Source organism: Pteropus alecto, unplaced genomic scaffold, assembly GCF_000325575.1.
Source record: "Pteropus alecto unplaced genomic scaffold, ASM32557v1 scaffold45, whole genome shotgun sequence".
Taxonomy (NCBI): domain Eukaryota; kingdom Metazoa; phylum Chordata; class Mammalia; order Chiroptera; family Pteropodidae; genus Pteropus; species Pteropus alecto.
This window is the reverse complement of record NW_006442491.1, coordinates 21,635,647-21,659,798: the sequence shown is the minus strand read 5'-3', so window position 1 is coordinate 21,659,798 and position 24,152 is coordinate 21,635,647. Positions and strand designations below refer to the sequence as shown.

The 24,152-nt window shown below is 44.7% G+C and overlaps 1 protein-coding gene and 1 pseudogene across 10 annotated transcripts in view; one reads left to right on the top strand and one right to left on the bottom strand.

Annotated features, from left to right (window-relative positions):
* Positions 1-23,788, bottom strand: part of CEP250 (centrosomal protein 250) — a 40,601-nt gene extending 16,813 nt beyond the window's left edge. Inside the window, exons 1-20 of one of the 10 annotated variants that reach the window (XM_015597114.2) lie at positions 23,738-23,788; positions 17,180-17,468; positions 16,556-16,612; positions 15,531-15,613; positions 15,139-15,304; positions 14,249-14,355; positions 13,754-14,005; positions 12,209-12,305; positions 10,286-10,393; positions 9,605-9,763; positions 8,879-9,057; positions 8,373-8,555; positions 6,822-6,966; positions 5,849-5,995; positions 4,943-5,173; positions 4,100-4,293; positions 3,742-3,869; positions 3,378-3,547; positions 1,580-1,747; positions 1,038-1,172 (exon numbers count right to left, since the gene is read on the bottom strand). In XM_015597114.2, coding sequence (XP_015452600.1) covers positions 1,038-1,172; positions 1,580-1,747; positions 3,378-3,547; positions 3,742-3,869; positions 4,100-4,293; positions 4,943-5,173; positions 5,849-5,995; positions 6,822-6,966; positions 8,373-8,555; positions 8,879-9,057; positions 9,605-9,763; positions 10,286-10,393; positions 12,209-12,305; positions 13,754-14,005; positions 14,249-14,355; positions 15,139-15,304; positions 15,531-15,613; positions 16,556-16,612; positions 17,180-17,365 — 2,895 coding nt within the window. In that variant the 5' untranslated portion in view covers positions 17,366-17,468; positions 23,738-23,788. Of the gene's footprint in view, positions 1-1,037; positions 1,173-1,579; positions 1,748-3,377; positions 3,548-3,741; positions 3,870-4,099; positions 4,294-4,942; positions 5,177-5,848; positions 5,996-6,821; positions 6,967-8,372; positions 8,556-8,878; positions 9,058-9,604; positions 9,764-10,285; positions 10,394-12,208; positions 12,306-12,519; positions 12,605-13,753; positions 14,006-14,248; positions 14,356-15,138; positions 15,310-15,530; positions 15,614-16,555; positions 16,613-17,179; positions 17,469-18,253; positions 18,592-23,732 lie in introns of those variants that run through there. The other 9 variants (XM_015597113.2, XM_015597115.2, XM_025039786.1 and 6 more) reach the window with 9 other exon arrangements.
* Positions 16,891-16,999, top strand: LOC112471272 (annotated as a pseudogene).
* Positions 23,789-24,152: the final 364 nt, after the last annotated feature.

Genomic DNA, 24,152 nt, shown 5'->3' with positions numbered 1-24,152 from the left:
CACACACACACACACACAAACACACACACAAACACATATACACACACACACACTTTTCCATTCAGCAGTTAAAGCATTTTAAAATATACATATAATAAATCATGTCCTACTCTGATTTTTAAATACCATCCAACAGTTTCCTACTGCCCTTAGGACAAAATCTGGGCCCCTACCATGGCTGACAAAGGGCTCCTCTCTCCCTCCCCACTCACCCCTGAGTTTATTACGCTGGAGTCATGCCGCCTCCTCTGTCTTTGAACCCTCCAAGCCCTCTGCCCTCTGCCCCAGGGCCCTTATAACACCTATTTCCTCTGCCTAAACTGTTCTTCAAATGGCTGGCTTCTTTTCTTTCTTTTTAATGGTTTTATTGATATAGTTCACATACCACACACATTTCAAGTGTACAATTCAATGGTTTTTAGTATACTCAGAGTTGTGCAACTACTACCATGATTAATTTTAGAACATTTTTATCACCCCAGAAAGAAACCCTGTACCCTCCTCACTCCCCATCCCCAGTCCTAACTACTCATCTACTGTCTCTATAGATTTGCCTACTCTGGAAATTTCCTGTGAATGGAATCATATACCACGTAGCCTCTGTGACTGGCTTCTTTCACTTAGCATAATGTTTTCAAGGTTCATCCCAATTGTTCCACAGGGTTGGCTCTTTTTAACCTCCATGTCTCAGCTCAAATGTCACTTTCTCAGTGAGGTCCTCCCTGACCACCTTGTCCAAAGTGGTCACCTTTGAATCAATCTCAATTATCTTCATTTCCTTTACAGCACTTATTACAACCTGTAATTATCTCATGATTTTGTGTCTCTTTCATCTTCATCTATCTTTGCTACTAGAATGTAAGCTCCTTGAGGGCAGGACCACGTCTGTCATATTCACTGCATGCCACACCTTTATGCCTGTCATGCGTTAGCATCTAGCACAGGGCCTGGTGCAAAGAAGTACCAAAGAACTGGTTAATGCTGAATGAGTAAATCACTTCTCTCTTTTCTTCTCTGTACAGGACCACCCTCCGTACCTGTTCCTTTAATTTCTGAACCTTCATGTCCTGTCTCAGCCGTTCCAGTTGCTGGCTGGCATCTGCCAGCTCCTTCTGGGTCTGCAGCAGTGTCTCCAGGAGGGACACTCTCTCCTTCTCTGTTTCGAGCTGCATCTGTGGAGGGACAAGAGGGCCAGGGCTTGTTGGATCAGGGTCACCATGCTCACCCACTAGGCCACCAGCACATACCAGCTACTCTAGGGCTCTTCCGGCAAATGGGGTGGGGGCTGAGGGCAAAGGAAGGTCTGGACCCACTAACTGAGAACCAGGAAGTGCAAAGATTGCCACTGGTTTGCAAGCTGACAGGATGTGGTAAACATCGACCCTCCCTCAGGAAGTATGACATACTGCCAGCCCTGCAGCTAATGGTGCTGATCACCCTGCTCGCTGGTGGCAATGTGGGTAGCTACATTCTCTTCTAGAAGCCACTGCAGCACCGCTTCTGGGAGTGGAAAAGGAAATGGAAAAAGGTAGGAGGACCACAGGTTGGACGTGCAGCTCCAATCCTCCCAGCCTCTTACCTGGCATAGGGCGCTCTCGGCCTCAGCCCGTTCTTCTTCCCTCTGCGTCCGGAGAACCTCGGTTTCAGTCTGCTGCTCCCTCAGCCTCATTTCTAGCTCCATTTTCTCCCTCCCTAGGCTCTCCAGAGCCTTACTCAGTTCCTGCTGGTGCTGGGAGCGCTCTTTCTCCTGGTCACACAGAGGAAATACTGTTAAAACCAAATAGGTGAGGAGAAGAGGCACAAAGGGAAGTGGATTATAGTAACAAGTCCACTGCTCGCCAGCTGTGTGACCCTGGCACCATTCTCAGCCTGTCTCCTCATCTGTAAAGTGAAGCTAATAATCCCTGCCTTACCTATCTCACCAAACTTTATGAGAATCAAATGAGATTTATAAAATATCAAATGATATCATATATGCAAAAGTGCTTTCTAAAGAGCAACTGTCCCTCATATAAGCTCTGAGTATCCATTATTTTAAAGCAACCACACAATGGTTGACAGTTGTAACAAGGCAGTGAGGTAGCAGACTCACTTTCTGCTGCCCACTCTCCCCTGCTCAGGGTAGCAATTAGCCTTCTAAAATGTCAGGCCAAGCCTAACCAAGATGTTGCCTATATCGTACATGAGCACTAGGATGGGGCATCCTGGTCCTTCCAGAGGTACGCCAGCGACCAGAGCCTTCCCTGATCTTCCAGGTGAATCCAGCACCCTCTATTAGGTTCTCAGGATAGTGGTGAAGGATTCTGGAGCCAGGCTGCCTGGGTCACAGTCTTTCGTGCAACACTACTACTGTGACCTCAGCTATTTCCATCACATCTCCATGCCCACGTTTCCTTGTCTATACAAACGGTTAGGGTTGCTTTGAGGATTAAGATAAATCATGTAAAGCACTTTAAACAGTGCTTAGCACACAGAAAGCATTGAGATGAATAAAACAGTATATAGGTCGAGAGGAGTGAATGTAGGTTAAGTGTTCTGAATGTTCCTGGTGCCAGGAAAAAAGTAAATATACTAATTTCAGGTTTTTTAAAAACTAAATTTACTGAGGTAACATTGGTTAATAACATTATATAAATTTCCGGTATACAATATTATTATTCTATGTCTGTGTGCTCTATTGTATGCTCATCATCAGTCTAGTTTCCTTCTATTACCATATATTTGACCTAACTCGAGATTTTATTAAGTATGTATTTTGACATTAAAAGACACAACCAAAACAATAAAAAAATAGAGTACATATCATCCCAAATAGTAGAGAGAAAAAAAAAGTAAGAAAAGACCATAACTTAATCATCCAATTTAACCCTCTAAAAAAAGTTAAGAAAGTGATCTCCTTTCCCCAAACGATATCCAAAGGCAGAACCAATAGCATAAGATGGTGAAATAAATTCAAATATACCTATAATCACAATAAAAGCAAATGGACTAAATTATATAATTAAAAGCCAAAAGAAAGACAGTTCTGAATTGTGTAAGAATGAGCCCAAGGCATTCCTCAGCAACCTTTACATCCTGGTGCCAGTGTAACAGTCCTAAATCTCAAGATCCAAACTTAATCCTCTGTACATACCAAAACAACAATAACAGCTAACACAAAAACAGAGCTATTTGCCAGAAACTCTTCTTAGTGTTTTCCATATATTAACTCATTTAATAACTAGAAGCTGAATTTTGCACGTTAGTGACCAGGCTAGTACTATTCAGATCTCACTCTTATAAGCAGCAATATCTGGACCAAGAGTCAGCAGGTGGAGTGCTCACTGAAAGGAAGCCAGGTGTGCCTCTCCCATCCCCCAGCCACATCCACCACCTACCCATATCTCCTGGAGCCGGTTCACCTCCTCCTCATGGGCTGACTTCTGCTGCTGCAAGACAGTCTGCCTTTCTTGCTCAGCCTGGGCCAGCTGTCTGGCTGCTGTATCCCGCTCCTGGTCTGCCCGGCTCCGTTCAGTGTCCAGTTCCAGCTTCAGGCACCTCACTTCCCCTAAGATGCCAGGGACAGGATCTGGTCTCTAAGCCTCAGCCCTCCTCCTTTCACCCCGCTCCCAGGACCTCATGAGCAACCCTCATCTCAGAGGCCCTGGTCCTGGCTGGAGAAGGACTAATAGCTTCCCACTGCCTTCCTGGCTTTCAACATTCCCATGGAATGGAGTGTGCCCATCCCAGTTGGGTTCTCACCTTGGATTACTTCCTTGGCTTGAGTGACAGTTTGAATCTGGACCTCCAGCTGCCCCTTGGTGACCTCTATCAGAGAATTTTGTTGTTGGGCCTCAAACAGACTGCTTTCCAGTAGCTCCTTGGCTGAGCTGTCAGGTTCAGGAATTGGGAAGAGTTCTTACCCAACGAGCCCCTTCTTACCCTTCCTTAAGAGGAGTTGGGTTCTAAGTACTGGCTACCTGAAGAAGTTGGGGGGGGCGGTAATTACAAGTTCATAACTCATTTAGAACCCTTATACTCTGGGCAGGGAACTTAGCTTGGCTACCCTTTGCCTTGCAAAGCTCTCTCTGCCCTCGGCTGAACTGGGTCTGGGCCCTACCTGAGCCCCAGTAGCTGTTCAGAGAGGTCCTCTCGGTCCCGCTCCACAGCCTGCAGCCGCACCTCTAGAGCCGCCCTCTCCCTTACTAGAGCCTCCTTTTCCTGGACCTCTCGGGCAAGCGCTTCTTCCTGTCGCTTTGCCTCCTGATGCAGCTGCTCCAGCTGAGCTGAGGCTGCCTCCTGCTGGTGACGTGCCTGAGGGGAAGAAATTGGTGAGACACAGAGCTGAGGCAGGATTCTCCTGGGACTACTATCACAGGTTAGGGCCATTTGCTCTTCAGATTCTTGACTCAATTCTAGAATCTGAATTGAGTGAGCCTTGGGCATTGCCCACTCATACCAAGTGGCATTTATGTATTTCTCTGATCAACCTATAGAGCTCCCAGCCCAGGAAGCATGCTCTCCTTTGAGCAAAAGCCTGTGCTAGGGCTGCAAGAGACCTACCTCTAAGGAGCTTTTAGTCTTAAGAAGACACACGCGTAATACTAGGAAGAAAGTGATCAGTGCCCTACGAAAGGGACTCTGAGAAGGGAAATGAAATTATGTGTAATCATTAGGGCAATGAGAAGTTTGGTAAAGGAGAAAGATGACCTTTGAGCCAAGTCATCGGTTCAGAAAAATTTACTGAGCCTCTGCTATGTGTTAGACACTGTGCTAAAAGCAGGAGGAGCAAAAACAAAACAGGTTTACCTTCAAGGAGCTTTTGATCGAATAGTGGAGACATGTAAACAGATAATTATAATACAGGCAATAAGACTTTTTTACCTGCTGAATCATTTCTGTAGTGTTTCACAATAAGCATGTATTATACCTTAATGAGATGGTATCAGTTCTGTACTCTCACCTCACTTAGTTTCTCTTGAAGTTCTTCGTTCTCTTCTTGGATGCCCCTGAGATCAGCCTGCAGCTCAGCCCCAGTCTCCTCCGCTTTCTGCAGCTGAGCCTCCAGGTGAGTGTTCTTTTCCCACAGGGCTTCCCTGCTCCTCTCCGCCTCTACCAGGCCCACCTGCAAAGCGTTTCTTGCCTGCTCTGCTGCCTCCATTCTGCTGCACACAGACTGGTTCTCCTGTTCTAACTACTGGCCAAAAAGGGAAGAACATCAAAGACAAATGATTACAGTTTAGAGGGCAAGTGCTAAGACAAGTGAGATATGAATCTATTCTCCAAAGATGAACACCGAAGTGCTTATAAGAGAGGGGGACTATGCATTTGTTTGGTCTAATGCCTATATTCCAGGTACTAGATGGACTGATGCTTGGGATAGAGATAAAAAAGGCAAAATCTTATTCTCGAAAAATACAGAATAACACAGATTTCCAGGGCTCAAGGGAACAGGTAGCAAAGAGACATGTTAAATTTGCAATCTATAGAGAAGATTCTTTGAGACTTAGGCTCTTGAGCAGATCTTTTTCTGGTGATTGCCGTTAAAGCTTACAGCAACATTAAAAACCTAGTCTTCCTTCTTGAGGACATGGGCCTTCTTCCTAGCCCTGGTGATTTTACCCGAAAGCCCAAAGGTGGTTCTGCCATAGGTGTGGGAGGGGACTTTAAATGGTTAAGCCCAGTCCTTATAGTCTGCTCTCCTCTGCACTATGAACGTTCCTTCTGTTCACTTCAGGACTACTGGGAGATGAGGTCTGTCTTGGGCTGATCCATTTAAGGACTCTTTTTTGTCATGGACATCAGCTTCTGTCACTGGATTACCCTCAGTCAGGGCCTAGCCTTCCCCTGCAGATCAATCTTTGCTCACCTGGAGAAGTTGCTGGTTCAGCCCAACTTTATCTAAGGCCAAAGCCTCATTTAAGGCACTGAGCTTGGCAGCTGCAGCCCGAAGATCAGCTACTTCTGCCTTCAGGTTGTTCTCAGAACTCGACAGCTCTGCAACAGACTGTTCTGCCTAAAAACAAAGAGAGTTGAAGGGTTTCTTATTTCCAGTTTTCCTGCAATAGCTCACAGCTCACATCCCCAACACCTGCTGCTTTCCTTGTACAGAGATCAGTTAACACTCCATTTCTTCCCTTACGTTCTGAACAAGTTTCCCATTCACCTATTGACTCATTCATTTCTTCATTCATTGAAGATTAAGAGAGGAGCTCAGTATAGAGGTATAGACATCAGGATGTGTAAATAACCACAATTGTTATGACACCATAGACCATGTAAACATAAAGTGCTCTGGGAACTCAAAGAAAGCATTCAGTTTGGAAGAATCAAAAATGCTTGGTAGAAGAGTTGACAATTAACTTGGGTACTACTGAGAGATGAGCAACAGTCTGGGATTAAAGGGAGATGAAAGAAGCTGTCGGGCAAAAGGAAGAATATGTGCAAAATATGAGTCATGAAAGAACGCAGTCGAAACTGAGATTGTAATTGGTGCTGTGTGGCAGAAGTAAAGGCACATGAGGAGTTAAGACAAGAATGTGGAATAAAGGGGAAGCTAGAAAGAATTTGAGGCAGTTGGCAAAAGGCCTTAAGTGTGGCACCAAGGAGCTGGGAAGCCACAATGATATAACGGATTTACACTTTAGAAAATCATTCTAATTCCAATACAGAAAGTATGTTGGGAGAATAAGGACCCAAAAGCAGAGACTATTAATTGACGCAAGAAACATAAAAGGTCACGGCTTGCAGGGTGAAGAATCAAGCAGGCTGCATGCTCTTCTTCTAGAAACACAACTTTTTAAAGTGGCCCATCCCACCCAGCAAGTGATAGGGAGACCCACCCTAGCCAGGGCTGCGGTCACTTCTGTTTGCTCTTGCCTCAGCAACTCTCCTTCCAGGCGACTTGACTCCAGGATTTCCCGAAGAGTGATCAGTTCGCTGAGTGACTCTGACTGTTTGGCTTCCAGGCCCGCCAGCATCTCCTGACTAGCATGAGAGGGAGAGGGTTCCAGAGGAAATCTTAGGGTGTGGCCACACCCCAAAAGTAATAGAAATATAATTACCTTTGCTATACAAAAGAATAAAGAAGGTCTCTAAAAAGTGATATCTCTAAAACATAAAATGAAAAAAAGCGAAGTGCAGAACAGTATATGCAGTGTTCTATCTTTTATGCAAGAAATTGGGGGAAATAAGAATTATGTATATATTTGCATAAAGCAGCATTGGAAAGATAAACAAGAAATTAATTTAAGTGATTACCTACAGAAGAAAGGGAAATGGGACAAATGAAGCAGAATGGAGTAAGATTTCTCAGTGTACATCTTTTTAAAATTGTTTTGACTTTTGAAGCACATAAATATTGATAAAAGTATTATCGATTCAAACAAATTAAATTTGAAACCATGTAATTATTTTTGTAGATTGTCTCTTCTTCTCCTTGGTACAGGGGAAACCATTCTTTGCACAAGTCATGATCCTTATAGCAGTCCTTCAAGATTCCACTATCTTTGGCTACTAGGTAGAAAGAACTAGGACACAGGAGAGGAGGGGTTATACTAAAGATGAAGATACAGTTCCTGCCCCCAGTTACTTAAAACCTACCATATGCCAGGACCTATGATGGCATTTTGCAAAACACTGCTCTAATCTTGCCAATGACCCTTCAAGGTAAATATTAGCACCCCCATTTTACAAATAAAGTAATCTGTCCAAGTGACAAGGCCATAATTTAAACCAAGCTTTCACCTAGCTCAAAAGTCCTTGCTTTTTCTGACACTGTGTAGGGGAATTTACAGATTAGCTGGGTCCCTTTACTCTGGAATTCCCTTTCTTGACCAGCTCATTTCCCATGACTTTCCAGGATAAGTTCCACCCTTTAGCCAGCCCAGCCTATCTGAACATGCCAAGAATCTTTCTGCCTCCTTTCTTTACTAATCTGTTCCATTAGCCTTTCTCCTACTCTCTGCCAATCAAATATGTCAAGGCTCATATCTAAGGCTACCCTCTCTTCCATGAAGCTTTCAATAATTAACTCCCAGGCTCCCAAAGGACCTAACCTGAATCTCTATTAGCTCATACTTCATCTGGCCTCATACCACAGTTAGTTCTTTACTTTTGTCTGTCTTCCCCATTGGACTGCAAACTGTTGGAGATTATGGCCTGTGCCTTATTTATTTCTGTATCCACAGTGCCTAGTCCTTTATAGATGCTCAGCAAAGGCTGGATGAATTTTCTGTATTCATCTTTCTGCAAAGGAGCAGTAAGCTAATCCAAACCCATTACACGCCAGGCTTCAATATACTACACTTTCTAGGAGAGGATAGTAGGTGGAGGAGGGTGTAGAATTGAAGGAAAGAGCAAGCCCCAGCAAAGAGAGGAAGGGTCACACTTACAGGCGCTCCCTTTCACGGACAGCCAGGTGCAGCTCCTCCTGCTGCTCCTCCTTCTCACCCTGGGCAGAATCCCCCTGCAGCTGCAGCTCCATGTTTGTCCTCCGTAGTCGCCATGCCTCCTGCTCCAGCACCTCCAGCTGCTGCTGCAGCTCTTCCCTGGTCTTCTGCAGGAGCTCTCGCTCTCTGGAAAAAGGAGACCAGAAATGAGCAGACCTTGGAACCTGAAGTCGTTCCTGGAAGCAGACATCACAGGGTCAAAAGAGAGAGGTGACTGTTTACTTCAAATATCTCACCTTCCATTTTGACTGGGCAACTATTTCTTATTATCACAAAAACACAAAACTGAGTAAGTAGGAACAAGCAGAGCACAAAGCAAGGCAGCCCTGAGCAGCCCTGGGTCTCGGGGAGAGCTGGGTCAGCCAACCAGAAACATGATGGGAGTGGGTAAATAGCTGGATGAGGACTGAGGCTGGGAAGGAAAGGCGGGATGAGCAGCCCCTGCTCACTTGCTGAGGGAGTCCACTTCTCCCTGGAGGTCCACAGTCTGCCCTGCCAGAGTGTCCCGCTCTCCACTGAGCTTCTGTAACCGCTGTCTCAAGGCCTCACCCTCTTCCTCCCACTGATTATGCTGCTGCTGCAAGAAGCTCATAGCTTCCTGACAGCCTGAAAGCTGCTGCTTTAGGTCCTGTGGAGGGAGAATAACAGAAGTGAGATGGTGAACAAGAGGGCGAGGCAAAGGAGGACTGTCAGAAGCCTAAACGGAGGGCTGGGCAAGGGGGCTGGGCGCTGCTGCAAGAAGGTTAAGCCAAGAAGAGATGTGACCGGTTGAGAAGACAGAGTGTCAGAGGTTATTATTACTGGGCTTCTGTGGCTCCTAGAGTCTCAGAGTTCACCATCTTCAAATGTACAGTGGTGTGTGTTTGAATGGTAAGTGTGGCTGGGCCACTCAGAATCAGGGACCACTTACCCATACTCTCCCAGGGCTCTGGTTGCCAATCTTTGCTTAATACCGTGCAAAGTGAAGCATGCCACTGGCACGGAGAATGTGCCTGTTACCCACAAGCAGTTTGGCAGACAAAGAGAGATTCTAATGGGCACTTTGGGGTGTTGACAAAATACCTCATGACTGGTCAACATAGTGAAAGGGGCAGCCCAGGCTAAGAGGGTATCTGGGGAACAGACCACTTTAGACACCCGCCCCTGTGGCTCGGGAGAAACACTGGGGTTCTCACCTGCACAGCCTGGCGTCTCCGAGTCAGCACTGAACGCACCAGAGTAAGAGCCTTGTCTGGGTCCTGGAAATCAAACTGGGAGAAGTCACAGGTGTCCAATTCCAAGATGTTCTCATGACTAGAGTCTTGGGTCATATTGTCCCCTTCCTCTGCCATGACCTGAAACCCAACACAGGACGATCACCACCCTAGTAACCAAGGCCTGGAGTCCATTCAGGGGACTAACACTACAGCCTCAACAAACCTGACATTTTTCTTCTCAGCCTTCTCCCTAGGGAGAGGGAAGAAGGCGTTTAAGAGCAAAAAAGGTTGATTCCTTCAACTCTTCACCTCTGGTCACCCAAACCTGGGGCTAGCAACAAGGCTAGAGCATTCTCTGAGGTAATAAGAAATGAAGAAATGAAGGATGAAGAAGCTTTTGAGGTAATGTACACAAGCATCCAGCCGCTGGCCTGAGAATTGCAGCTGACAATGAGAGGGTCTGTTCTAGCAGGCAGTGCAAGTCAATGAATGCTTAGCTGCTCCTTTGGTTCCAGTCTTCAGATACGCTTTAGAGCAATTATCCCCACAAGACCCTAAGCCCAGACACCTCAGAGAGTGGAAATCTGGGCATGATTGAGAGGACTAGGAGGCCTGGGGGGGAGTGAGGCATAGCCTTGTTACCATGAACGGGAGGCTTACCAGTACCTGGGTTATATCCTTGAGAGCCTGCTGTAAGGATAGCTTCTCCTCTTGGGCATTTCTACTAAGAGATGCCTCATGTTCCATTAATTCTGCATGATTTGTCTCCTGAACAGGGAACAAAATAGAGCCTAAGAGCCAAATTCTCAAAAGAGAAATTATCATGCCAGGCCCCAAATCAACCAGTCTTATTCTGTCTATTCTGTCAACCCCATTTTTTCCCTGACCACATGTGAATGCTGACATTGTCCCAGGACTCTGAAGACAATGTGATGTGGTGATTAAGAGCTCAGATTAAGTGATTAAGAGCTCCAAATTAGACCGTCTAGATTACAGTTCTTGCTCTGTCATTTACTAGCTTGGTAAACTTAGGCAACTGTTTCTTTGAACTTCCTTCTCCTTAAAATAGGACTAATTAACAGCAACTACTTCACAGGTTTGTTTTGAGGCTTAAATGGAAAAAATGCATGTAAATTACTCAACATAGGGCCTGGCACAAACCAAATGCTCAATAAACGTGAGCTATCATTGGACAGAGGCTGGCTCCTGTCTCTAAACAATAAACTGATGCTTGAGACCTAAGGTCAAACCAGGGAAACCTCTAGCCCCAAAGCCAGCAACAAACTTGAAGACTCCTCCTTCCCACCGTATTGTGTTAATGAAGGCCTGAAGACACAGACCTGCAGCTGTTGAAACATTTACAAATTGAGAGATTTTATGAATTGAGATCTGAATTTCTGGCTTCTCTGAAAAAGTTAACAAATGGGTCACACCAGCACCCATTCTTATATGGCAGTAATTAGTGAAGTCGAGCAGTAGGTGCCTCCAAATGAGACATATTCTTCAGGTTCCTGCAGTCCACTATGCATCGTTTCCTTAATATTGAGGTCAAATGTCCCTGATAGCACTGAAAACTAAACAGACAGCGCTGGAAAACCAGAATTTTTAAAACTTTGTTATTATCATTATTATTATTTTTATGGTGACATTGGTTAACGAATGGAAAACCAGAATTTTTGCCACTGACCCACTTCACTAATTTACATTATCTAGGCCCATTATCTAGGATGCTTGAATTTGCAAGTTCCTGACCAAAAAGAACCAAAAAGGCATAAACAAGTCCAGCTTCCAGCTGATCCCAACTTGGATGAGAAGACTAGGGTTATACATGTGGATAGGCGTTCAGAATCTACCTAAGATCAGAGACCTGAAAATTCATAGAGATAAAAGGAAAAGTGGAACCAAGCCCAAGGTTCTAACATCCAATATTAGAGAATTCCTTTGATAACAGCCTGGCAGATGGTAAGCCAGTGACACAAACCTCACTTCTCCCCAAGACAGGCTGTCCAAGCACTGAACAGCTCTAGCTGTTAGCCAAACTCTACTACCCTGTAACTTCTAGTCATTGACATTGCTTGTGCGCGCTTGGAAAACATGAAACAAATCAACTCTTTTCCCTAATGTTAGTCCTTCAGGTATGTGAAGGCAGCCATCACGGCTTCCTCAAGCCCTTCTCCAGGCTAACTACTGCCACACTCTCAGTTATTTCCCTTATGACTAGGTTTTGAATCTCTCCACACATCCCCTTCCTAGTTTGCCAGTGTGGCTCTTAATGAGTGTCTCACTTTCTCTGATAAGGACACACTGCATGCATATACCATTGTAGCTTCTCTGGGAATACAGTAAGGATAGTAGACAATTATATTTAATGAATGAGGTGTTTTGAGGTGTCATGACGTATTTTGTCAACACCCCGCCCCCCAAAAAGAAAAAATCTAATTAATTTTCAGATTCTGCCAAAATTTATTTTTTAGCTTTAGGGGATTTCATCAAGGAATGCTTCACTAGTACCCTGCACTACCTGTCCATAAAGGAATCTACGGGCCCACTCCCAACTTCTTTCCAGAACAAAGGATCATGTACCAGAATCTCCATGGTTTCTCTTAGAGCTTTTATCATCTTTTCATAATCTTCATTTTGCTTCTGAGACTGGGTCAGAAGAGCAGAGAGCTCAGTTATCCTGAAGGGAAGAGCACAGCACTGTCACCTGGGCAGCCCACCGATGCAGACAGAGCTACTATATAGCACACCCCAGCCCAAACGCAGACATACCCACTACAGCCTTCCCGGAGTCCCGGGCGCCCCCAGCCCCTGCACTCCCTGAATTCCATAAGATGCTCTAGTCTTGAACTAGGGAGAAGCCAAAAGTCACTCAGACACATGCAGGGATTTACCACATCTCAAGGCTGGAACACGTGTCTGGGGGTCTGAGAGCTGAAGGTAAGCCCTGGCCCAGGCCCTTCCAGGCCCCGCTTAATCTTGAAGTCAAGCACCCTGAAGTCAATAAGAACATCAGAATTGCCATATGGGATAGTCCCAAGGTCCCTCCAGCCCAAGGTTCTCACTCTGATAGGAAAAAAGGAGAGACAACTTGGGGGCAATTATAGTCAACCTCCCTGATATTAACCTCAAAGTTCAGGGAAACCACCCAAATCTTTACGACTGAACACTATATCCTAGAGCTCAGTCCCTGGTATTATATGGGTAGTTAAATAAATATTTCTTGAATGAATGTCACCCAGAAGTCTAATTTTTTCCAAAGTCTTAATAATTTATTCTGTACCATGTCTAAGTGCTTAACTCACCGCATGGTATTCATTTAATTATTGTATCATTCAACAAACATTTATTGAGTGTCTACTATATGGCAGATAAAGTGAAAATCCCTAGAGACACAAAACTTAACTAAGACATGTTCTCTGTCCTTGTGCCTCCCAGGACCTTTACAAACAAAATCAGAATAAATTGCAATTTATGTACACCACCAATAGATGGTGATACAATGCTAGCCATGAGGTATAAACTGAACTTTGCCCTGAGATTCAAATGGGACTCTTTGCTTATGTCCCTGCCCTTATCATTTTTTAAAAAGTCTACTTTATTATAATCCAAAAAATAAAAAAAAACTAACAAAAAAAATCTAAAAGATCGATGCGATACAATGAGATCAATGTTACAAGCAGGTCGAAAGACCACATCCAGGCATAGTAATTTAACAGGCTACTGAGGTCAGAGAAGGCTTCATAGAAGAGGTGACATTTGAATTACATCTTAAAGATAAGACAGAGAGAGAAGGGAAGAAGGTGTTCTAGGCTGAGGTCGGCATGTACAAAAGAAGAACTTGGCTGATCTGGGGATGGCAAGTAGTTCGGCGCTGACAGAGGACAGAGTCATAGCTAGCTCTGTAAGCCAACGGGAGAGAAACTGAGCTGCGAGGATAGTCTGAGGGCAGAGGGCAGTGACATGGCCCCAACTGTGGCACTGGGTTTCAAACTAGACTCCCTCTGGCACATCTCCTTTCCCTCTCATGGGAAGGATGCTCTTCACATCTCCCCCACCCATCTCTAACACCCCACGGGAGTCAACTTTCCCTCGGTGACCCCTTCCGAGGACCCCAGTCTATCTCACCGATCCTGAAGCTCAGCCTTCTCTAGATCCCCTTGATTCTTCAGCTGTATTAACTCCTGACTCCTTTCATGGGCTTCCTTCTCCAGCTCCTGGGTCTTGGCTAGTAGCAGTAGCAGCTGGGTTGGCTCGCTCCCATATAGTTTCCCAGATCCATCAGATTCCCGAGACGGTGCTCCCACAGTCAAGCGCAGGCAACAGGTCAACAGGGACCCTGAAAGCTTCACATGCTCAGCCTTGAGCTCTGTCAGGTCTCTGAGTACAAGCAAGGAAAGAGAAGACTCCGATAGGGGCCCAGGGAAAGGAGCATGGAGATCAGGCCCAGTGAAGCCTGAGGAGCAGGTCTGGGAGAAATCATCTGAATCCAAAACACCATCCCTCCTCACCAACTCCTCCACCAACCTGCCCCCGCCATCTGATCCCCTTCGACAGCAGCCTATCGTCATAAGTACAGAATCGGTAGGGGCAAACCTCCTCCCTCCTTATTGTCAAACTAACCTGTCAGTGGCTGACTTCATTTCCAGGAAGTGGCGTCGGAAGGTCACTACCTCCCGCCATAGACGAAGAAGGCGGCCATGCTCCCCTTTCAGGTAGCCCTTGAAGAACTGTGTGTTCAAAAACCCAGGTCATACCAAAGGGCAGAGGTCTATCTTTTGCCAACAGAGGAGTCCTGGATTCTTCCTGACCACTGCGGGGTGGGGGGGTAGGGGGGAGACTTAGAGGAAATAGCTTATGAATGGGTGTCTACACTCAGGTTATGCTGAAGAGTTTAGTAAAGTTAGCAGTAAGATTCAAAAGGTCAAAGGGCCTAGGATATATGGCCTTCCTCTGAACGAGATTAGAAAAGGATAAACGGTAGCTGCTTAATAAATGGGAGTTATTACCATTATTACCAGACTTATAATAAGGACTAAATGACATAACAAATGTAAATCACCTACCATAATACCTGGCACAGAGCAAAGGCAAGAAAACATTAATTTCCTTTAGCCGGAATCTGAAAATTCCCCAGGGTCTATATTTGGTTTTTCTTCCCCACTCGATTTCAATAGCTACCTCCTTAGCATCTAGATATGCAGACCTCCAGATGAGGGGTCAGTAGGCTTTCAGATTCATTTAAAACCTAAGCTAGTCACTTATACAGGAACACAGGCATTTTGAATGTCATGCCATCTGCTACCAAAACCTTGACTAGGCAAGTGAGGGCAGAACTAGCTGAAGGCCTAAGCTGGGCAAAGCTGCCAGCAGGAGCAGCGAGGATGGTCAGACTTCACGGACGACATCCGATCTCCGTCCAAGTCCTGAAGTAAACCCCTTCCAGTGCTAACCAGGGTGGTGCCCAGAGGGTAAGCCCTCCTTTCACAGTTCCAGCCCCTTGTCCCTCCTACCTCCTGCTCCATCCGCCACTGGCTCTCCTTCCTCATTAGCTCATCGCGGGACCGGCTCCAATCTACTGTCAATTTTTCCACATCTTCCCGAAGGGCTTTATTTACCACGTCAGCTTTTTCCATGTGCAGCCGAAGCTGGGTGTTCACCTCTGCTAGACTCTCACACCTGCACTGGGGAGGAGTAGGAGCAAATGCAAAATAAAGGTCTGGTCCAACCCTTGGACCTCTTGGAGTAAGATGAAAACAACTGGAATTTTCCATTGCCAGGAACTGGAGGGCTGAGGCTGACGTCCATGGTTCTGATCCATGTTAGCCCTCAGGACAGAGGTTTCCCGTCAGCCTTCTCCACCCAGTGGCCAAGCACCCAGGCCAGAGAATTTGGGGTCCATCACCTCTGTTGCTCCTCCTCCAATCGGATTAGCAGCTGTTCCAGGTTTGGCTCCTCCACACTTTCCCACCTCTGAGGGATCGGTCCCTTAGCCAGACAGAGACAAGCCTTATTTACCTCCAAAGAGAACATCACGCACACCAATTCCTGGGTGCCCCCTTCTACAACAGCCACATTCTTTTTATTCTTTCTCCAATTTGTCAGCAATATGCCTCTTTCCTCAATCACTGCATCCTGAAAGTAAATCCACTGCATCCCTCCCTCCAAAGGTGAACATGTGACTTCTCCTGAAAGATGGCATTTGGTAGTGAAAAGAACTTTCAACCTAAGAAGCATAAGACATATCTTTCACTGACGGCCTTGATTTCTACTATACTAATTTTTAGACCTTGAGAAGTTACTTAACTTCTCTGAACCACAAAATCTTTAGCTACAAAACAAAAGCAATATCATTCCCCTCAGAAAGTTACTTTGCAGATCAAGTGACATAATTATATGACAATGCCTAATGGTGCCTGGCCTACACAGAATGGTACTCAATCATTCAATAAGTTTTAGTTCTTTCCTTCCTCCGAGAGGACTTTTCTGAGGGAAATGTGAGAAGCCACTGAGAGGGAGCTGGAACAAAGGCAAAGGGGTCTTCCAAAGCCAGTTCTGCCCAGCCAACAGCACAAACAAATCCCTCTGCCACAAACATGTTTTTCAAGCCTGCGAAGGTACACGTGTCTCTAAGACAGATAAACACTGACACCTTCTGGAGGAAAAATGAATTTCTTCCCTCTGATTCCACCCTCTTTCCAACCTGATCTCCTGAAGTTGCATTTTGTCCGTAGAGAGCCAAGGGTTGGAGTCCGACAGACCAAGAATAGCTAGATCCCATTAAGGTATCTGTGACAAAGCTCTTATGTGCTGAAGAGAGGCTTTTACCAAACACCATATTATCGCACCCAATCTATCTTAGTCAATAAATGAAGCCTAACAAGTATGTTCACTGAGGGCTCAGGGGGAGCAGGGAACAGCCTCGCTCACCCCAATGGCTTCCAGCCGCTTCTCCAGCTCTTGGCACCAGCTCCGGTACTGCAACACCTGAAACAAACAGAGCAGGACGTGAACGACAGGCACAGCTGGTACAAACTGCCCAATCCATAGCCCCTCCGCCCCCAAGAATCTTGGGTAAACCTGCTGTGAACAGGGGACTGGGTGATGACAGTGAGGTAACACCATAACATCTTACAGTTCCTATGTGGACATCTAAATAATACTTTCTTTATACCTCATAGGTGTTGGAACCTAGGGTCAGGTCCTAGCTCCAGACTAGCAGAGCAAACCTACACAATGAATGCCATTTTTAAAAGGGAGATAGTGTCTATGGCCTTGCCACCCTGAACATGCCCGATCTTGGAAGCTAAGCAGGGTCGGGCCTGGTTAGTACTTGGATGGGATTCCACCTAGGAATATCAGGTGCCGTAGGCCTTTAAAAAAAAAGGAGGAGATAGTGTATATCTCATGCAGTAGGTATGAGCATCAAAGGAGAGGCTGTTTGGGACATTCTCATCACATGGTTCTGCTTCCTGCAAACCCTTATGCCACCTCAGCACACAGCTCTAGGAGGTGTTCTCTTCTTTTCCCCTCCCTGAAAGAGAGCTGCCTCACCTTGGCCTGCAGCTTCCTTACGAGGGCTGCTTGCTTCTGCTGGGCCTCCTGGGAGCTCTTCAGCTTCCGCCAGGAGGCTGCCTGGTTCTCTGCCATCTGCTGCTGTAGCGCTAGCACTTGCTCCTCCAGCACCAGCTGCAGTGACTGCGGATTCATATTGTTCAGCCCAGGGCCTCCTGTCTCCATGGGGGCACAAGACAATAAGCGCACAGGCCCCTATGCAGCCAGAGGCTGTGTGTTCCCAGCGGGGTCTGTAATCATGGTTGTACCACTTGAACCTCCTCTTGAGCTGGGGAGAAAGCACACAGTGGAGTTTAAAAGACTGTCTATACAATACAAATATATTTAGCAAATATTCATTAAGTCTGACAAAGCTGGGATGGGCAAAGTAAATAGGTTCTTTTACTACAGGACCCCTCGGGGCCTTTAAAATACTTAGATCCTAATCTCTAAAGGAGGCTATAATGAGCATCATTTCCTAAATTTATCTGACCATGAAACAAGTTCAGAAGACTAGTGCTTTCTGGCGTGCCTTTTGGACCTCTGCACTAGACCAAGAGAGCTCCTGCTTTACCACTGAATCTCTAGTGCCTGGCACAGTGCCTGATAAACATTTGTTGAATAAATCACTGAAGATGCGTGATCTAGCAGGGGAGACAGCCATAATTACAATACAGTAAGTCCTCACTTTACGCCACCTATAGGTTCTACAGCTTTAAGTGAAATGAGGCATAACAAATTTAAGATAGGCTAATTGATATAAAGAGTTAAGGTCCCATGGCATCTCATCAACATTATGATAAAACAATGTTGAATAAAACGATGTTATTTGAGGACCTGCAGTACAATGTAGTATGTTCGATAATAATACAGACATTGTAGGACAGTATAGGAAAACAAAGGAGAGGCATTTAACCCAACCTGGGGGGGCTGTGAACTGTGTGAAACATCATTATCATAATTAATACTTGGTCTCTCTGACAAAGAAATGGAGTAGCAAGCATTTCAAGCAGGGGATCCAACAGAGAGAAGACTGAATCAACTCCAGCAGGATGGCAAACCCTCCTCACTCACCAGGAGCTGGGCACCTGCCGGCAGGGGAGGCCAGCCTAGCCAGTGACCTTTAGATGTAACCAGGAGAGGGGGGAAACATAGTGGTGAAGAAGAGTCATGGGTGCTAGTCCAAGCTCTGCCTCTAATGGGCTGTGACCTCAGGCATGCCACTCCTCGTCCAAAAATGAGGGCACTCAGCTACATGACCTCTGAGTTTCTTAGGCCTCGAAAACATGATAATCCTATTACCTAGGTGAAGGGAGATAGGTTAGAGTTTTCTCGTTTTATTAATCCTGAGACTCCCACCAGTAAGGTTAAAGGATATCTGTATTTCCAACTACCTATCAAGAAAATGGTATATACAGCAAATGCAAATCTAACATTTGCCCATACAGTGGGAGTTTCAGGGGCCCCAAATCCATTTAATGAATCAAACTGTTGATCTCTTGCATCCTGGCTTAAATGTTACTTCCTATCTTATCCTCCCAGAGGTAGAAGTGTGTATATACATATATATATACATATACATATATATACATATATATGTATATATGTATATACACATATATATACTTATAGAAAGTCTGTCTATATTACATTTAGCATTATTATTTTCCTGTCTTCTCTACTAATCTGTGAGTACCTCAAAGGCAAGAGCTAATTCATTTCAGTCATTAGTAGGTTATCAATGACATATAATTTTAAGAAATGCATGTGGGCCTCATTCCTGGCAGATCTAAACCCTTGGCCAGACATTACAAATGTGGACAGTTGGCTCTTTTCAACCATCGTGTGGCCCATACAATAATTTTTAAGCATTCAAATTAGGTGCCAACATTTACCACTGGAAAAATGCATATAAATATTAATATTTCTGGAAAATTGGACTAGCTAGTGACCCTTGACACACATTCCCACAAGGCAACAACCATGTGCTGTTGAACGGTATCTGTCTCCTTTAAGTAGAGCATATGCTTTCCAGTTCACCAGTGTCTGCCCTCAACCCAGGCTTACTCTCTCACTCACATTGATAACAGATTTCAGTTGTCACTTATCGTTGCACTTGTGCTGTTGTTTTTATTAGTTATAGAAGAAAACTCAGTTTACTAATTTACATTACTTCCTGGGAAACTGAAGATCCTTGAGTTTGCAGAGCTTGCCTACCCCTAAAATATTAGGTTAAACCATAATTAACAATATTTACCCTTTGTTTAACCTATAAAAATGGTAATTTCATGTAGTTCGACCTAATATCTCTGTAAGCAGCCCTGTTACAGTTCCTAGAATTCTCATATTAAATTCTCTTTTAGGATAAGGCTGCTGTTAACATGTAAACATTATTTGAGAAGATGATAGTAATACTTCACGAAAGAAATGGAATTATATTAGAATTATATGATTATTTTACTTTAGCAGATAATTAAAATTTTTAGAGCTATTTAAAATTTTAGTTCAATCCTCTCATTTTACAGATAAGGAAGCTGAGGCCTAGAGATGAAGTAACTCATTTTGTTCATGTTATTTATATGTCCCATTTACCTCAAAAAAAAAAAAAAGATTTGAAATTGCAGCAAATATACCATACTAAGGTAAGATGCGACTAATAGGGGGAATTGGGTACAAGGTATATGGGAACTCTCTGTACTATGCAATTTTTCTGGAAATCTAAAATTGTTCTTAAAAATAAAGTTTACTTTAAAAATGATTTGAAGTGTTTTATGATTTAAAAAATCCTCATAAAACAGAAATTCACTAAAATAAGAATAAAAAGAGGGAGGGGACAGAGAAAATTACATCAGGAATCTTTCTGAAATTGAGATTTAGTTCTGAGCTTCCTCCAGATGCATTTCAGTGCCCTTTCATTAACACACTGTAAGATCAGCCAGAGAATAAGCTAGCACAGCTCCAAAAGAAGGTAGGTTTTGGTGTCCCTGAGAAAAGGAAAAGGTCAGTAGCTGGCAGATGCTAACAGACTGGATTGCGCTCAAACGAGATAATGGATGTCACCATGCTTTGTAAACTGTAAACCACTGAATAGACATCACTATTACTGGAGGAAAAGGAAAAAGAATCACTTCTTTTATACATTAAACACTCATAAACACTCATGAATTACAGCTTGGTATTATCACAGTCTGCTACTGTGTCTGACACAGAAATGAATAAGACCGACTTCCTACTTTTGCTAGGAACCAGGCTGGGAAGGGCAGTAACCTCTGCACCTATGATGGAAAGTGATGGAAGAGTGATATAAATTGTGTATTTCATCTCCCTTCAAAATATTCCAAAAGGAGTATTTAAATAAAGTTTACAATAGAAGTAATATCACTTAAACTTGGAGTAGAGGCATAAATGTTGCAAGGAATAAGATGTGGACTAGTATTATTTAATAGAATTTGTTATTTAAAGCAAAAAAAGCAAAACACTTGAGGGCACAAACATTTTATTTCCCAAGCAAAGAAAACTATATATATTTGTCTACAGAGACAATTTGTTTCTTATTCCAGAAAAAAAAATTATCATGCAGTTCCTTATATAAAAACCTCCTCTGTGGGGCCTGTTTTCCTCCCACCTCCCTGGCCTCTCCCTTCAGTCTCCTTTGCTGGCTCCTCCTCATCTCCCCAACACCTAAAGGTTGGAGGTCCCAGGGCTCAGGCTTCAGACCTCTTCTCCACCTACCTTCATTTCCTAAGTTAACTTCATCCAGTTTCATGGCTTAAAATAGCACCTACACACCCATGACTCCCAGTGTTACATCTCTAGCCAACACTTCCCTTTGGAACTTCACACCCCTATACTAAGTTCAAACATCTATTTCATTTCTTCACATAGATGTCTAACAGGCATCTCAAAGTTAATTTGCCCAAAAGCGAACTCCTACTCCTCCAATCTCGCCCATTTAATAAGTAAATGGCAATTTCATCCTTCTGGATGCTCAAGCCAAAAGCCTTACAATCATAGTTATTCCATTCTCCCATACCCTACAACCAATCCATCAACAAATCTTGTCAGCTCTACCAGATCCTATCACTTTTTGACCCCTCACCACTATTATCCCAAACCAAGCCAGTCTCTCTTGCCAGGTGTGGTGGCTTTAAGGTATGCCATAAATTCTTTGATATTCCTCTCTTCAAGAGGTAGAGCCTAATTCTGTCCCCTTAAGAGTAGGTGGAACAAAGTTAATGAATCTGAATACAGTAGAAATGACTTCCAAGACAAGGTCATAAAAGGCACTACAGCTTTTCTCTGCCCCACCCCCTTCATTCTCTCTGCTGTGTCCTAAGGACACTCTGGCAGCCCTGTGAAGCGGACAGTGGTAAGGAACCATCTTGGGAGCAGACCGTCCATTAGCTTGACTGCAATTTCCTGGGAGATCCTAAGCCAGAAACGCTCAGTGAAGCTGCTCTTGGATTTCTGACCCACAGCTATATGAGATAATAAATGACTGCTGTTTCAAGCTGCTAAATTTTGGGGTCATTCCTTGTAGAGCAATAGATAATACATCTGGATTACTGCAAAAGCTTCCTAGACAATAGTGATTTCCACCCTTGCTTCCAAATTTGTTTTTTTCTCAACAGAGCAGTCAGAGTGGTCCTTTTAAAAACAGTGACAGATTATGCCACTCAGAACCCTCCAATGGCTACTCAGAATAAAACTCGAAATCATTATAATAGCCTATGGGGTCCTAATTATTTGATCCTAGCCTCCAATTGTTTTAATTCCATTTCCTACTCCTCTCCCCTTTGCTCTCACCCCTCCTTGGAACACACCAAGCCACACATTCATCTCTGGGTCTCATCTTCATATTTCACTCCCTTACCGCCTTCAGATCTCTGTTCAAATATCACCTCAGTAAGTTGTTTCCTAACCACCAATATAAAATACCACCACTCTTCACATACACTGATATTTCTATTAACCTTACCATGCCTTATCTGTCCCTAGCTGATTATGTGTAATGTATCTATCAGAATGTAAATTTCAAAAGTGCAAGAACATTGTTTTATTGACTGCTGTATTTCCAGCTCCTAAACCGGTACCTGGTATATAGCAGGTACTCATTAAATATTTGACTGAATGAATGAATATAAGGACATTAGGTAAAATGATCTATACCTCTGATGGTCTTGCAAAAGGTTGACAGTTCTAAGGCCTTTTAAAAGGTGAAAAACAGATAGTTTGTACAGCACTTTACTTTCTCACAACGATCATTTGTAATCTTCATAAAAAGCCTTTTGAAAGAGTTACTGTCTTCATTTTACAGACAAGAAAACCGAGGCTCAAAAAATGAAAGGGATATAACTAGTCAGTGGCAGAGCAAAGATTAAATCCCAATCTGCTTCCAAATTCTTGCCCTTTTCATTACACTAAGCTGCCTTCTAAATCGTGAAATATGAAATCACAGCTCTGGGAGGGGCACTTCCTAAATGGTGTGAAATGATGAGGTCTAAGTCTGTATGTTTGGAAACATCAGTTCTCCTTTCTAAGCCTTATCAGTAAAACGTGCATCATAATTCTGGACTCTCATAAGTCATGGGGCTAATGTAAAGATTGAATCAACAGACATTTGCCAACCCCCCCCAAAATCTTGGGAAATTATTACACTCTGCGGACAACCTAGAATTTGTTTCCTAGCATCACACACTTATTAGTTGTGGGACTCTAGGCAACTTGATTTATGAATGCCTCAGTTTCTTCATACCTAAAATGTGAAGATATAGAACTCACCTTAAGGAATTGCTTAAGGATTAAATGGGCCTTTACATGTAATGCATTTAGTAGCACCTGACACTTTGTGACTATTCGGTAAATATTAACTGTTATCATCATCATGTGCTAGACTCTGGGGTACAGAGGTGAAAAAGGCTTCTGAGCTTCCTCGAAACGCAGTTCAGCACCCTTTTATTAACACATTGTCAGAGCAGCCAGAGAATAAACTAGCACAGCTTCAAAAGTGTGCATGAGTGTAAAAGAGGGGCAGGAACAGTAATTCGATACAATGAGTGCAAAAACTGAGCATCGAGATTAACTACGCCAGCAGAAAGGGTGGGAAAGGTTTCCCAGAAAGTGATATTTGAGTTGGGTCACGAAAAATGAGAATTCCAGAGCGAGGCGGCGGGTGGGACAAGGCTTTCGGACAGATCACGTGCAAAGTACCAAAGGCAAAGGAAGGCGTAAAATTCTGGGAGCCCGGAGCGAGATGGGCTGGAGGGCGCAGCGCCTTATCCTGACAACCCTGGGCTCGTCGGCTATTGGAAGCGAGGATCGGGAAGATCCCTTTCAGCGCGGACTGGAGCCCAGACTGGTGACGACAGCAGGACGCGGAGTCAAGGGGCCGGGAGCCCTAGTCCAGGTCCCAACCCCTCCCTGGGCCTCGGGTTTCTCCCAGGAAACCGGAGGCCGCTGCCCGAGCGGGATCCCCTAAGGCGCCATAAGTGGACCGGTCTCTGGACCTCGGACCGTTAACCCGGGCACCTCCCGCCTGCCCGGAAGGCCCCACCTCACCACGCTCGGCTCCCGCGGATTCCTACCCTGTTCCTCTGCGTGCGGCTGTAGGCCCACCACCCAGCTGGGGACCAGACCCCGCCCCCTCCAAACTCCCGCCCTTTCGGAGGGCCCCGCCCCCTTGAGTAGTGCGCGTGTAGGCGGACGGCACCGCTTGGGGGCCTCTCGCCATGTCTAGTACTGGCTGCCGATTTCCTGGAGTAGCAGCCCAGAAGCAAAGGGGAGATTATAGTAAGAGAAGATTCTCTAGTCTGAAGTGGGGACAGCGAGGGTTGCTGGATTCGAGCAAGGGAAGTTTTGGTATTAGAAAAAAACTTGACCTCAATCATCCCGCTTTTGGCTTCGGGGTCACGCACTGCGCATGTTTATGGTCACGTGGTTCTAGGTGCGCCTGCGCACGCCTCATCCACAAACC